Below are 17,041 nucleotides of genomic sequence, written 5' to 3'. Positions count from 1 at the left end.
TGGAATAATTTTGATCCATAATTTCCAACATATTTTGAATCTTTCGAGGAAAAAATTTGAATTTTCATCATTTCTGTTTTAGAATGAGAATAATTAATAATCGAAAGTTCGCCGTACAAAGCTTTTCGCAAAAAAAAAATTACTGCTATTTACACGAAATTTTGTAAAAAATGATTATACCTAAATGGGCCCCCTTCAAACAAACAAAATTGGAAAATAACATTTTTCGGAAACCAAACAGACATCAGTATTCTTTCAAATAATGGCTTGCTCTTCACTTGATAGAAATTCATTTTAAATTGAATTCAAATGACAGCTATTCTATTTCCGCTTTTTAATTCTGTAAATTACAATTGTGTCGCTACACAGTTTCTTCAGATGCAGTTATTAAAAATGTAGAACCCGAATAAGCTACTATGTAACGAAACAATTGAAATTTTTAGAATTGAAAAATGAAATTGGAATTTAACTGTCATTTCATTTCCATTCAGACACTCATTCATGAAAATGGAAACTTTATTGCTATCATGAAACTTAATACAATATCTATGTTTTATTATGAAGTTCTTGATCTATTAGTCTTTTATTGTTTTCCACGTGTTGAGATATTTTGCGTTGAAAGAGAAAATAATAAATCATTATTTTAAATTTTCGATGTTTTCAATCCATTTTTCAAACGCTTTTTTCAGGAGCTTGAATTAGCGAATTCTCTTTTGTGTTATCTATCAACTAAAATTTAAAAAAATCGGACAAAGTTAGATCATGGGATGTGATTAACTTCTACTAACTTGCGACAAAAATATTCTACGTTGTCTGAGTATAATCTCAGGCACTTATTCAAATTGTAATGTAATATATTCTAAATTCCATTCACATCTGTTTTATAAGTCAAGATTCAACGAAAGCCAGATATAGGCTCATATCCCGCAATTATTCAAAATTACTGACACGGCTGGAAAGCAAGAAATCAAGCCAACTAAGAAACATCCCTGACATTCTTGTTTTATGAAGGTACACTATGTACGTACATCACCTGGTTAGACTTACATTGTATTTAATAGGCTGCGACTTGAATAAAGTAATAACTCGGCTTTTCTGAAAATTATATTATCGGTCAAAGCATTTATAGAGACACTAATTGGTGCAGAAGTTGTCAAGTGTCTGCAGTAACATATATTAAGTTTTTGAGGAATATCAACAAATAAATGCATCAGAACGGAGATGAAAGCAAGCCATTGTGAAATAGGTGTGAAAATTATTCTCACAAAGCTTTGAAGAATAATGGGGCTATTTACAAAAGAAGATACAATAACGCTTTTGTTTCGAGCTCAATGACCCACAACATTTTGGAGAAATTAGACCTTTCATTTTAGTTAGAAAAAAGTAAGTGTTATAAGGAAAAGGTACTTGGATTTTCAAGTGTTATGATATCCAACCATTCAGGACGTTAATAGTTGAAATTTTATCAGACCTTTAAATTCATTAAAATTTTTATTATGCCTTGGTACAAAATCTTATTCAAGTTAGAAAAAAGTGATAGGTTTATATTATCCACGTCTAATGGTTTATGTTTCTTTAATTGTTGATAATATGTACCTATCACAAGAGAATATAATTTCTTTTTTCACGTAACATTCTTATTTTAAAAAATTAACTCGAAAACAACAAAACGAATCTTTAAAGGGTGTACGAATTAATTTCAACTATAAAGTCTGAACTTTTGCACCTGACTGACAAAAATAATGCTTTTATGCAAATATAGATATTGCGATGAAGTAGAACGAAATATATATCCAATGTGACATTACAAAACATTAAATGTCAACCGCATCAAATCAATTTCTAGTCCAAAACCTAATCGTCAATTTGAGCGTGACTGCAACGAATTTGAGTGGATCTTTAAAAAGTTCAAAATTTTTTTCCACTTTTTTACTCCCACTAAAAATATCTCCTCGGTTATAAGAATAACTTATTGCACTTGCCAGATAAATGAATTCATTTCTACATTTCGACTTTGATTTCACCAAGAATTATTCTATGGATTTTTACTGTGATTTGATTCATTATTACCGGTCATGTAATGTCATTTATTGTGGTAATACAATAGAGTAATAAACATAGATAGAGGGAGTATACGCAATTTTTACATGTCCCCAACATGGTTAGATTACGTTGTCGAAGTGTGATATATTTCCAAATCCACAATTTTACTATATCATTATGAATGTATATTATATTGAATGAAATATATTTATTTGGGTGATTCCCGATTAAATATGCACATTTGAATATTTGGAATCCGATATTTTTCCTAATTGTCAAATTTATAATAAGCAGAATATTTATTATTTTCTGTATCTACCTGCTGAAATCCAAGGTTTGGCAACTTTTGCTCTCCTTGTGTCATCGGTTGTTTCACGTCGTTTTGCGCGCTTGATGTTTGTTTTCGAAATTTCTGATATATTGAGGTATTTATTTCAATATATTTTGAGTTAATATGAAACATTGATTCACTATGGGACATTGGGACATAAGAAGTGCGTTCTTTGTGGGGAAAATCGCGAATTGAGTGAAATATCGTATAACTGATATGTATTCATTACCGCGCGCTCCTTGTCAAATTTGATAATTCATGTAGGAGACAAAATTTGCTTACTGAAAATGACATATGCTCCCTCTATCTACGTTTATTACTCTGAGGATAATACTAAATATGTAGTAAGAGAATTTTCATTGCACAAAAGAGAGTCATACGCATTGAATTATTTTATATTCCTTATCACTAAACTCGACGCATGAATGACGAGCGCTTAGAAGCTCATGACTTTCCCCATTTTTCTAAAATCTATATTATAAAGTTATTTTCTTTTTCATTTTTTACTTTTTAGTTTATCGACTTGTCCTATACATATTATTAGTCTTTCTGGAATTAAAACAGAAACACAACAGATATACAGAATAGAATATTTAAACACGAACATTTTTCAATCGAAAGATACGTCCTAGATGATAAATTTCTTATTCTTAAGCCAGTTTTCTGAGCGGAGCTGAAGGAATCAGCTTTATTCCGATCAATGTAAACATCTGAAGACGTTCATCCTGTCAATTCAGCTTGTAAATGCAGGAAATTACCTACCGCAATTTTCTGAGGTGAACACACACAAGTCAGTTTCAGGAAATGTCGATTCTAAATATAAACCGAACCTTACGTTCAATTTTCCGATGTTTACCAATCTTCGAATCGTTTTGGAGGCGTCATTTCATGTTAATGGATATATCGATTGAACTTCTTTGATTATAACTAAGTAAACATATCATTTTCTGAATTGCTGATTAGTTGACGTAATTTTCTGTTTGATTTACTGAATCAAAATCAATGCATGTGAATGAAGATGCAGGCAAATATAAGTCAGTACTCAGTAACATCAGAACAATTAATAATTGGTGTAACAACAATTGTACTCCTATCAACATATCACACTCAACATTATAGTAGACAATTTCTCCTCAAAAGTTTAAAAGAAAAAAAATTACACAAAATCTTCTGAATGGTTCCGGAGTTATTCCCATTTCATTTTCTCAGTAATTGAGAAAATACTCTAATCTAATCGGACAGAAATCTAAAAAAACTGAAATAAATTTTCGTGAGGATTGTACCTACATATTTCAAGATTCAACCATAAGATTTCTCTATAATTTTGAGTATACCTGAATAACATTCATTATAAAGTGAGTATTTCGTTCCTTGATATTTCCTTGGTATTTTTAAACATAAACGGTTAAATAATAAGGATTCGAAGGTTTATAAGGATTTTCTGGAAAAAATGATATGAAATAAATAAGCGCGTGAAGACTAATTGATACAAGTCAATCTCAACAATATTAAAGATTTCATCTATTTTCAAAGGATTCGTTCCTTACTAGACGGAAATGCATTTTAGATGAAATAATAAAACGAAGTTATTTCCACTGATCTCGAAATAAGCGGTGATTAATTTGTTTTATTATTTTATCAAAAGAATTCTTATGAAGAAACTTGTCGATTCAATCATGTCTACTTGATTTCCAAACAACGTTTGTTAAATTTGGAAAACCAACCAAATTTGATTTCAATTTTTCATTTTCTTTGAGAATAAATTATTTAGATATAACGCATGTGATTCATTGGCTATAAATAACCCCTGACAACTTAACAATTTTCACTAATGAATTCATGTTAGTGCTGTTCTCATTTTTGTTTTCAATGTTAGTTAACTTTCAGCCACTTCGTGAATTTGTTAAATCCTTTGGTTCCAATTTTGTCCGCAGTCTGAGCTTTAACAGCCTTTTTTAACAATCCGCCTGAAATCTCAATTCTATTAAAGGATCAGTTAACATTTTATCTGCAATGTTTGTTCAAGTTGGAAAATTTCATTTATTATTAATTATTATTGATGATTTCTTTCATTTTTTTCTATTACCTATGCACGTGCTTTATTAGAAAGTTCTGAATAACCTTTGGCTTTCGAACAATCTGCACTTCTTTCGTCATCTGTAATTAACACTCACCTTACTGCTTTGGAACATAAATACTATTTCGCAAAAAAAAATCAAGTTTAAAATTGACTTTGGACCATAGCATGTCCTAAATATAGTTATTTCGTTTTCAGAATCAACGTAGTAGTTTCTCCGAGTTCAAGTAATACTTCAAATTTTGCTGGATACGCATAAGTATTGTATAAAACCGAATCATAAGTTTCAATGGGTAGGTAGATATTCATGTTGATAATAAATGTCGCAGTTTATGAATGTTTCCTTTTCATTTTGGCACACAACTTCAAGTGCATGTTCACTAAATTTTCTAGTTTCAATATTACAGAATCAACCATGAAATTCACCAACCGTGAATATGTTTTGATTCCAAAATCAAAGTACCACGCTGAGATCATTATTCGCTGTTGTAGGTCGCATTCCAAATTCTCCAAACATTCGCAATTCGACCTTTCAGAAGGATAAGACAATTTAATGAAATTTCCTGATGCATGTGCATTCGTTAAAATGCGTTTCGTGTGTAGATTTGCAGGCGGAGATTAAAAAAATTAAGTCCGCCAAAATCTTGACGAGGCCCTGAATACTTGCCAATGTAAATATGGTATTCCGGGCCAAGAAAAAACGAAGATGACCAGCTGAATTGTGCTCTAATGTGCCGTTACCCGGAGACTAATTGTATGGGAATGTAGTTCAAGAATGAACAAAGGGGATTTTCTAACAATTGAAATGTGATTGTGAACAATGAAATCCAAAATAAGAATCTCAGACAAAAGTGAATGTTTTAAGGAAATTTCTTTCGGTAGAGAAATACATGTTGTGATTGAAATTCGAAGTTTTCTTAAAATTATCGTGTCATCTTTGAAAAAATTGATGAGGAATGCACTGAACGTGTTAATTTTTCATCTTCATTGTTTTTTCTATGGTTCTGGTTATGCGATCAACATGAAATTTGGCACAAGGCTTGAAATTGTCATTTTACATCCGAATACAAATTTTTTTTCGATTGAATCAGCAGTTTAGAAATTTGAAGGAAAAACAAAGAAAAAATTTTTAACAGCCATATTCACGAAACCCCTAGTGGGATTATGGATTATAACGAACTTGACCAAATTTACTGATTTACTCACATCCAATAGAAATTCGATTACATTTTTTATGTGCTGTAGAACTCCTGATGATGATCAAATGTCTTCATTGCATCACCGCTTTCAATTCAACCGTTTGGATTACATAGGGTGTTAAAAGTAACTTTTCTAATATTTCAAATTACCATTGTGAAGAACCTTTTTCGAATACATAGACCACATCGAGTATGCATCGATTGTTCATACAGCTGATTTATGCACACACTGAAGATGTAAAGGGTTGGAGCACCATTTCCTTTACTTGTCCAATTCGCACATTCGTGGCTGTATGTCCTCGATAACTGCACAAATTCCATTTAAGGTCTTGAATCGTTAGAGGAGTATTGGTATATATCCTATTTTTCACGGCTCCAAAGAAAAAAGTCTAAAGGTGTTAAATCACAAGATATCGGTGTCCAATTGTGATCACCTCTTCGAGAAATAACATGACTAGGAAACTTTTCTTGCATTCTTGCCTCTTATTTAGTTGTTTCGTTCCTTGTGTGGTACGTAGCGCCGTCTTGTTGGAAATAAACGTCCCATATAAAATCTTCCAATTCCGACCAAAAAAAAGTATTAATTATAGCTTGGTTGCGTTTTTGGGTTTTCGAAAAACTATGGGCTACAGAAGCAACATTCTCAGTTGTTCTCGAGCGACACACATGGTTTCGATTCTTCACATTACTATCTAGTCTCAACAGCACAAATTTTTCCACGAGTTTCACTGTTGCCGACCAAGGAGGTGCTTCACAACGATCCATATAAGTGCTTTAGTTTTGCTTATTGGAACTGCAAAATTTTCACCCTTTTTTATAGTCAATTTTAACAATTTCATTGCGTTGTTGAAACGTGTATCGTTCTATTTTTAGTAATGCCGTAGTTTTTACTTGTCAAATGTCGAAAGATGACAGCTTCAAATGTAATAGCTGCCGAGATGGCGGGCTATTCAAAATGAATCCCCTTATTGGAAAACTGTACGACAAAACCGAGGATAAAGCCCAATCTAATAATTTGGAAGAAATATAAATTATTATTATTCTGATATATTAACTATATTTGATATCTTATATTTGTCGCACTGCTACTTGATTGAGAGATGAATCTCTCCAATTTTTCAAATAATCGATATCAAAATACTTAGTTCAAAAATTAGATTGCTACAAATATCCAAATTCATAAAGAACGATTAAGTATTTAAATGACCCAGATAACTACAACATCAAAAATATATAATATTTTTTCTCGATTCCCAGAATAACCCATAGGTATTTACAAAGATACTTTTGAAGGTCAAATTTAAGATTTTCCGTATGTTCCTGACTTCAGGAATGTTCCAAAATGTGTTCTTCGCGACATATTGATGTGTATTCTGTTCTTGGCCCCATTTATACTGAATTAATGAAGATTATCTTTCATTGACCGGATATTAGTAGTGGACAGCCAAAATTTCAAAAGGAGAGTTTATTTAGGTACGTTTGTTCAGTCTTTTGATGTGCCAAACAAAATATATGAATGCATCCATTTTCATCAGGAAGAATCTGATAAACGTTAATTTACATATGCAAACGCATATTCCCACAATTTGTTGCAAATTTCACCAAAATCAAGGGATGCTGCAAAATTAGCGGAACAGACAAAATCTCAACGAATTTTGTAGTTTATTTTCTTTTGAAACCTTCGTCCGATTTGGCCAATTATTTTTTTAAATTGTAGCTTGATTCCTCGGGAACATAACGGCTCAAATACCGTCCTCAGTTAGATAGTTTTTGGTTAAATACAGGGTTGAACAAAAAAAAATCGAAAGTAAGCTTTTATTCAGAACACATTGTGAAGTGAATCGTTGACAGATAAGAATGTTTACGAATACTCAGATGTTTCCTCATCTTTTCTGAACATTAATTAATTGCGATATCTTAATTTTGAGATAATTAAGAGTACTAACTTTATATTGTACCCTATTTGAACGAGGAAATAATGTTTTGAATCGCAAAGCCTTAAAGTTAATGTCAATTAATACATGAAAAAGTGAATTATATTGATGAATTCGGTTATTATTTTTCAACCGATGAACACAGACATCAATACAGTGAGAAGTAGTTCATCATAAATATTAATGAATTGAAAAATTTTAAATCTTTTACTGTTTTTGAAATGTATAATTCAAGCATATTTGCATGCATTTTTCAAGCTTTTTCTGTTGTACTGAAGTTAAAATAACCACATTATAACCCACAGAATAATTCTAAGCGTTTAAGCAATCATTTCGACCACGATGTTGTCCTTTTCAGAAACTAAAAGTTAATAACTACGACTTATGAGTATCTTAGCTTCTGAAGATGACAACATCGTGGTCGAAACGGTTCGTTAATCACTTATAAAGATTCTGTAAATTATACCATAGTACAAAGAATTCTTTTAACTATGATTATACATAGTGCGGTTACTAGTCTTACTATAACTTCAGTATAATATTATGACGACGTTGAATTCAAAAAACTACATGTTGCATGTAATCCGCTCTATATTCATTATACTTGAATTTCTGAGCCACATCTGCGTATGTAGATGGGTAGGTATTAGGAGAGTAATTGATTTTCAGAACTCAAATGAACACGCTACATTTGCAGTCGAAGCTTCTTTTAATTGAACACATCATATTTGAAGTAGGTACGCATTGAAAATAGATTTGAGTTATTTTTGACCACCTAATACCAAGTATTATCTGATTATTCCTAAGCAACATAAATCCGAATTTTTAGTATCAAATATGTTATGACAAGTCGTTATTCGGATTAAGATAATTCTGGAATATATGTTGTCAATGAACCTCTTTGTGATATTTTTGACAGTCACTAGGTGAAAACAATAATTTATGACACTCGCTGCTATAAATCCTAAAGTAAGTATCAGTCGAAAAGAAAGATCAATAGACTGAATAGGATTTCAGAATTCCAAATCATTTCAATTTTCAATTCAATTTATATTTCCCCCAAAAACAATGGGGAATTAAAAGAATTCTGAATCTGTATTCTATTTGAAGCTTCAAAATTCAAATGAACTTTATAAGCGTATTGTTCCAGATTAACTTTGAATTTATGAATAAATGAAGAGCTTTTAGACAAATTTTCATCATTGATCATTGTCTTAGATAGTCCATACGATAAATAATAAAATAAGAAAAGCTCTGATGTGATTCAGGAGCTTTTAAGCGCTCCAATAACGCCCTTGGAGACCACAGAACTGTATACTGGATATTATTGTTAATTGATATTGTTCACTTTTGGCAAATAAATTATATTCTATATGTGGTCTCCAAAGATACAATTGGCCCTCAAAAGCATGATCTCAAGTCAGTGCTTTCCTCATTTCTATTCTGCTTGAATGAACCAAAAATTCGGATTTAAATCATCAAGTGAATAATTTCAACAATTTTCATGAAATGGACGTTAGTTGATTTTGTTATTTTACTGTTGGCAATCTTTCCACGCCCGTTATGATGAAGAGATGAAAGGAGACAATATGATCCATTCATATCACCGATTTACGCATTTACGAAGTTCCTTGTGCTAACAGATTATTTTCGGTTCTTATTCCCCAACAAAGTCTATATTTAAAATCGGGTTTGTTTTCATTGAACGTCTTTGTGCAATCGAATGCCGAACAATAGGAACGGCAGTAAATATTTATTTGTTTCAAGTGAAGGTCCTTCTGAACATGAACATTTCATACTATTTTGTAATGAGTTTCATGTAGATGTTTTGACTGGAACTTTAATACACAATATTCCGTTCGAAATTATGTTTTGATTTACGTTGTGCACGCCAATGTTATTGAATGCATAAATTAATAATTATGAATCGGAAATTCCATTGGAAGAATTTTTTTTAATTTTCTCTGATTTCAAAAATACCAATAACTTCCACTTTATGTTTTGGAGATGATATATGGATATGGTTTGAATCAAAATCCGATAACCACATTCCCAAATACCTATTATAAATTTAAGGCTATGTATCATTTCAACAAAAAAACAATACATGAAATTGATATTCAATTCAATGATGAATTAGCAGATTCATGAGTAAAAACGAAACTTTTGCCATACAATTTTTTCGTCAAACTATTCATACTTAAGGTGAGTGTTGCACTTTTCTGAGTAAAGAGTAAGTGAAGAGATTCTTTTAAATCTATGCGGACTAGTAGACTTTTTGAAGACAAATCAATATGATAGGGTAAAGTACAAACTTTACTCACTGAATATACTACAGCGGATATTATATAAAAATGATTGCCATAGTTAGATTTTTTTTCAATAAGAATAAATTACATCTCAAAATTCACATCATTATTAAATTCTTTGCAGTCACCTGCATTCTAAGATTTTAGTGTATAAATTGATTAAAAAGATGTAAAGACTGTCAAAATTGACAATTAGTCGAGTAAGTTGTTTTCTAAACGCAAAAATTATGCTCTTGAAATCTCGCTTTTGGTATCGAAAAACGCATCGCAAAGAAGAATATCTCCAGGCCTGTGAGAAGAACACTATCAGCAGATTTCGGTGAGTCATTGTATATGCTAATTTCTAATCAACAGGAAATCTGTGAATTTGACGAGCAGAGTACTTACCGTCTTACAATACGGCGAATACGCAAAAAAATGTTGGTCCTTCGAGCCGGATTGTGAGAACGGAGAGCCAGTTAGGACTATGCTGACAGACAAATTAACAGATTAACAACTAACTCTTCCAATTGTCAATTGACAGTATCTATACAAGATCATTTTTTATCAATTTATATAATATTAGAATCTTAGAATGCAGTTGACTGCAACTATGTGCTGTCGACCCAACATTCGTAAATATGCAAATATGTAAATTAAAAAGGTGATATATCTAGCTGATAGATCTAACGGGTAATAGGAATGATATACAATTCAAAATTGTTATAATGGCAAAAATGATGCTTGTATTATTTTTTGACATTTCTCATGTCATTTGTATTCAGTAGATTACACCATTTAATCATGATCGAAAAAGATCACGCTTCAATAACGTTCAAAAAGTGTTTCATCAAAATCAGAGCTCATTTGTCTATACTGAATAGGTACTATGAAGAAGAATTCATGGAGGACATTGTTCAGTCAATAGAATCACTTTTCGTCGTATGGTAGACAAATTTGAAATTCTTTATAGGGAATTGGATCTACAGAAAAATGAGACATCTCGTGTGTTTGTTTACACCTCTTGACCATAAGAGGCCCAACCAACTGATGTTTCGATTGGTTGAACATATTGAATCAATCGATCATTGAACCATTTTTGATAATGTGATTTTTCTTCGTTTATCATTGGTTGAAATTCAAACATATTTATCCTCTCCCTCGTGGTCACATGACTGAGGCATAATCTTTCTCTCTCTAATGTTGGGTTCAATGTCCTGCACTCCACGAGCACTCAAGGGCGCATCTATCCATGCATAATTAGATCATTATTGTTCCAACTCGGTAGTATATGTTGCCTTTGGAATATAAGGTTTTTTCGATATTTTGCCTGAATTTTCTATGGTTCTGAAGATGCGGCCAGAATATTGCACCAAGTTTAAAACGAATTCTTCATCTGCTCGCAATATCTATCTATCGCAACATAATCAGATATGTTGTCACTAAAACTTAAATCATTTTTTATCTGATATACTTTCAGAGTAATAAAAATAGAGAGAGCATATATTTTCAGAAAGCAAATTTTGTCCCTAACATGAACTATCAAATTTGACATGAAGCGCGCGGAATAGAGAACATATCAGTTATACGTTATTTCACTCAATTCACGAGTTTCTCAACAAAGAACGCACTTCTTATATCCCATAGTGAATCAACGTTTCATATTATTATTATTATTTGAACTGGGGTCGTTTTGCTTCGGTGAGCCTTCCGGGAACTGCGACCATGCAGATCTTCTGTTCACTACCCTACTCATTCATAGAAACCCAGGGAGGTCGTCAACGACGTTAATAAAATTGACAACCTCCCTAGGGGCCTTGGCCATTACCTCTCTGGTATCCAGGACCGGCTTGCCCATGTGAATGGTTCTTAGGCCAGCCAGCTCTGGACACTTGCATATCAAGTGTTCAGAAGTTTCTACTTCCGATCCACAGAGCCTGCAAATCTCGTCTGCTGACTTACCCATACGGTACAAATGATGTTTGTACCGACAGTGCCCCGTCAGCAGTCCCACCATCACACGTTTCATATTAACTCAAAATATATTGAGAATGAGATGAACACCTAAATATATCAGAAATTCAGAAAACAAACATCAAGCTTGCCAAACAACCGATGACACTAGGAGAGCAAAAGTTCCAAACCTTGGATTTCAGCAGGTAGATACAGAAAATAATAAATATTCTGCTTATTATAAATTCGACAATTAGGACAGATATCGGAATCCAAATATACAAATTGGTCCGATTAAATCGGGAATCACTCAAATAAATATATTCCATACAATATAATATAGGTACATTCATAACGATGTAGTTAAATTGTGGATTTGGAAATATATCACAATCCGACAACGTCATCGTCGTAATCTAACCATGTTGGGACATTTAAAAATTGCGTATACTTACTCCCTCTATCTATGTTTATTACCTACTCTATGGATATACTTCTTGAATTTTCTCTGATGGTTTCGATAACGCGAGCAAGTAGCTTTTCAGGGAAATTGCAAAAGCTATTTGCATTAAATTTGATGCATAATCGGTTGTTATATTGCTTTCAAAATTAAAGCTCATGAACCCAATACATTCATGAATTTTAAAGCCTAAAAATTAGAGAATCAAATTTCGAACATATCAAGCAGCAGAAACTTGACGAGATATAATCATAGAATTGAAGACGTTATAGGTATACTGATTCGATTATGCTGAATAAATAACATATTTCCATCTCAAATTCCTAGCCCTTATAAAGTTCCAGAGTTATGTAATTTTACCAATTTTTTTCGGAACGAATAACGCCGAATTCAAGCCTCGTAGAGCCATATTCATTATAAATCATGGTGCAAAATTTGCAGTGTCTAACATCTCTACTATGTTCTTCTATTTAATTACACAGAAATGAGAAAGAACGTACGTAAATCACAGTCGTCAGAATAATGCTGGCTGAAAATCAGAGTGGAACAAAGTTACTGTTCTGAAATTATATTCATAACAGGTTCCAGTAGTTCATATAGCTCCAATTGTCTTAACTCGATGCTTGTACACTAATAAATTACATGCATCAGAAGTTCGGACAATAGCACATTGAAATCCGAAATAAATCCTGTTGAAAATTCAGTGTGAAACCACTTACGTTTTGTGTCTTAATAAAAAATTCGTTTTCACTTTTATCAATTGATGCGAAACTGAAAGTATTTTTAAATTGTAGGTAATTCATAAGGATTGGTATGGGAATTTTTTCTAATTATGTAAAAGTATTTCAGTCATTCAATGATATTCAAAGAATTAATTTCGAAGGATTGAATTCAGGATCATGATGTTGCATAAAGTCCGCATCGCTAGGTAGGTCTATGGTTTCAGAGAAACCACCGGCTCAAAATGTCTGATTTTCCAATTTTGAGCGTAAAGTGGTTTCGACTCACATCAGCTTTATATTTTTAAATCAAATCGATTTGTCTCGAACTGAATACGCTAGAGAACCATATCTTAGACATCTTAGCCATAGCTAGGTATATAGAGACATCGACATGTTTATCGATTAGTTAGGTAGATATTAGTTATTTAATGGAAATAATCCATTCGATGGTTCTGGAATTATTATACCCATAAATTTTTTTCTCTAATTCTGTGGTTATTCCGTTCATTCTTCCACATCTTGTAGAACAAAATCGTGCGAGAATATATCAGAAACGCACAGTTTTCATGGTTATATTTTATTATTCTATGTTGGTATTCCGAACTTTCCGCCACGGCTTTATCTGTCAATTTATCAATTTGCCTTCAAGAAATCAGTTCTGCCAATCAACATTTTTCAATGCAAAAATCACTAAAATATATTTATGAAAATATTTCATTAATTTCAATGAAAATGCTATGAATTAGAGAAAATAATGTATAATACTCGTACAGAAGGCTCATTCTACCACTCGTTCATTCCAAAACTCGCCACTTCGTGGCTCGTTTTTGAATTTTGAACTCGTGGAAGAATATCAATGCCTTCTGCACTTGTATTATAAATAACTATTTCAATACTTGAATATATCCATCAAATTGACTAGAAATTTAGAAATTACATGGATCGTATATTATATGGAGATAAAAAAATCATTCTGAAATTTCAATCTTTTGACGAATGGACTGATGTATTTTGATTTCTTCCGAGTATTTGCAGGGTGACTCGAAAAAATACCAAGATGAAACAAAGACTGAATTTTCGTGCATTTCAAGTTCATGGTAAGTAAGACGCAGCATTTTTGCATTATTCGTTGACGTATGAAGTGTATTATTTTGGAAAGGATCTACCTACTTTCAAGGTGATATGATAAATTTGGTTGATCAATACATATTTTGGTTCAAAGAATAAAATCAGGTCCTGATGCTGTTGGCATCCTTAGGTGGTAGTAGGTATACCAAGATAGATAAATTTTCGTCAAATAGGTATAAGAAATCTTTATTTCTAGAGGACTATTTTGTCACAGATGCTGTTTTCTACTTTCAAATGCAATACGATTAATAAGATATGATTGGTTATGTTGAATTTAAATCTAATTCTACATGCATTTATTCAGCAAAATCTTTTTTCTATATAACATTCATGTTGCATCAAACGTTCTTATTTATTATTGCCCTTAGGGCCTCAGTATGAAAAAAATTGCGTACTTTTCATTTGGCAAACCTAATGATTATTCTAATCCAATCATTTTTGGATATTTTATTCCAAAACATCCTTGAAGAACTGAAGTAACTAACAATATCTTTATCTAGTCATATCTTTGCAACAATCAAACCTTCAAAATCTGCATTCTGGGATCTATGAAATCTCATCATGTTAACAGTGCATTTATGAAGAGCTATAATATTGTATTTTCTGTGTTTCCTTGCTAATTTCTTTATATACATCGAATGTAAGAACGAGATATCTTAATGATCTTGAATTTTCAAGGAAAAATTCTCTGGGAATGTATTTCTTGATTCTAAATTGATTCAAACAAATAGGTATCCTTGCCAAATATTCCGAAATATTTTTAACTCGCATGCGAATTTTAAACAAAGTTCATTTGTGTTCGATTCACCCAGTCTAGTTGACAATCTATCACCTAATATTACCCGAACTTCATAATATGACGATCCATAACAATGCATATGAAAAATTGGCGCGATTTTGAAATATTCCCCATGCAATTTTTCTGGATGGAAAGTTTTGTAATTTCTTTAAATAAATGGTTCTCGAGATATTTTGAGCTCTAGCTCACTTACTGAAGAAATACACTCAGTTCGAACACTACAAGAATCCGATATATTTTTCTTCAAAAATATTATAATTTTGTAGGTACTATGATTATCGATAAATTTTGACATTAATAATAAAAAATGTTATTGTTATTGATTCTTAAGGCATATGAAATCGAAAAGAACGATTGTCAATCGTTCTTTCAATTTATTGTTTGGATTGTTTAGTATGTAAATTTCCTTGGAGATGTCATTACCTCAATACCTATTATTATTGGTGAGTTTCAGAATGATTTTTTTTATTTAGTAGTCCGGTCAATTGTTCGAATGATAGGCTTAAATATATCGAAGTTCTAGGTAATTTCTTTCATATTTGATATTTATTGTTTTCAAAGAATAACGTTGACAAATCACTCACTGGCACTAGGCAGTAAAGTTAAAAAAAAGTAGTTCGAATCGGTTGTCATTTTACATTAGTAACAAATCCACATCAGAGAGCTCCCTGGCAAACTATTTTTTAATTCTATTTTTAAATAACGCATTCTTTTTTCCGCTCAAGAGCTGAAAAATTAAAATTATCGGATTGACATTGAAAAATGTGTCCAATTTTCTAACACGACTGCGTCCCTCGTTGTTTGACATGTGTTCGAAATGGCTCAACATGTGCTTATCGACTAACATAATTTAACAACTTACTTCTTCAATTTTCATGCTGGTCCGCACGACTTTTCGGCGAACCGTTGTTTCGTACGACTCCTCGACCGTTTCGGCCATATTGTCCCACAGATAAAAAACACGTAAAGACGATGGAAAATCAAGAAACCGGCTAAATGAGTGAAGTGGATATATTTCGATCTATTCAGTTAGAAAACGCGTTCAAGACTGGCGTACGAGATCTAATTTTACTTTTCTTCGTAGAACGGAAGTCAGACAACCATGTCCTACTATGAAACAGCCACCAATCCAACAAATACGTGCATACAAGTAGCAATTTACAAAATGATATGCCGTACAAATGAATGAATGCGATTCCTCTCAGAAGATGCCCGACATTTATTATTAACGCCTATAAATTTGATTTTTCAATTCCTATTTAGCGAGCACGTCACTAGCTGGTGATATAATGCCTGCTAAAAATACATTTTACGAATTGCTTGGAACTGATTGACAAATAATGAATTTGCGATTAACGTAGGTTGCTAACTAAAAAAAATACAACACCACTGCACTGAACTTATATCATTTACCCCTCATCTATAGACGTATTGTTCATTCTCTATACATTCCAAACAACAATTAAATGACAATTTTTTGCAGCTAGTTCAAATGTCGAAACCCTTTTTTCTTAAGAAGGATACAAAAAACTTTTTTTGAACCCTTCTTTAATTGAATAGATATTTTTGAAACACATGTTGAAGCTCCATTCTAAAGGATGCCGTCATGCCTCGTTTAAATTTAATGATGAAAAATTGAGTGCAATGCTCTTTTAAGTTTTTCTAAAATCTACATCATTAAAATTGTGTAATATCACAATGAAAATTAATATTCAAGAGATTATTCGCCAATCGGAAATTGCGCATGCAATTTTTTTTTGGTTTTTCGATATTATAAACCTTTGAATTCAGATGTCATTTGAATAACTTTAGTATTGATTTTATATATATTTTGCTATTTTGCATTATGGCGGATGAGCTTCGCTAGACTCAACCAACCTACGCAAGATACATTATAAGCATCCACCAGAAAGTTGCCAGATTTACAATTGACAACAGAAAGATGGTCTCATATTCTCGATAGAAGCAATTTTTGAAAGTTTAATGATTTTATTCCAGCTCTGTGAGGTTTCTCGCAAACTTAGAAATAATCCAAGTTTGGAAAATCAGGTGTGTTCTGCGTAACTTGTTAATGTGTCCCACCACCACCTCAACCAAACTTTTTAAT

General features: G+C 32.1%; 1 protein-coding gene across 5 annotated transcripts in view; it reads right to left on the bottom strand.

Moving 5' to 3' along the window:
* Positions 1-15,990, bottom strand: part of LOC123677048 (tropomodulin) — a 70,182-nt gene extending 54,192 nt beyond the window's left edge. For 4 of the 5 annotated variants that reach the window (XR_006747039.1, XR_006747040.1, XM_045613470.1 and 1 more), the window contains exon 1: positions 15,797-15,990. Coding sequence is in view for 3 of the 5 variants with exons in the window: in XM_045613470.1 (XP_045469426.1) it covers positions 15,797-15,874 (78 nt within the window). In the remaining 2 variants the exon portion in view is untranslated. The remainder of the gene's footprint in view (positions 1-15,796) is intronic. The other variant, XM_045613471.1, reaches the window with a different exon arrangement.
* Between the last annotated feature and the right edge of the window lie 1,051 nt (positions 15,991-17,041).

This window comes from Harmonia axyridis, chromosome 3, assembly GCF_914767665.1.
Source record: "Harmonia axyridis chromosome 3, icHarAxyr1.1, whole genome shotgun sequence".
NCBI classification, from domain to species: domain Eukaryota; kingdom Metazoa; phylum Arthropoda; class Insecta; order Coleoptera; family Coccinellidae; genus Harmonia; species Harmonia axyridis.
This window is presented reverse-complemented; position numbering and strand designations above follow the sequence as displayed.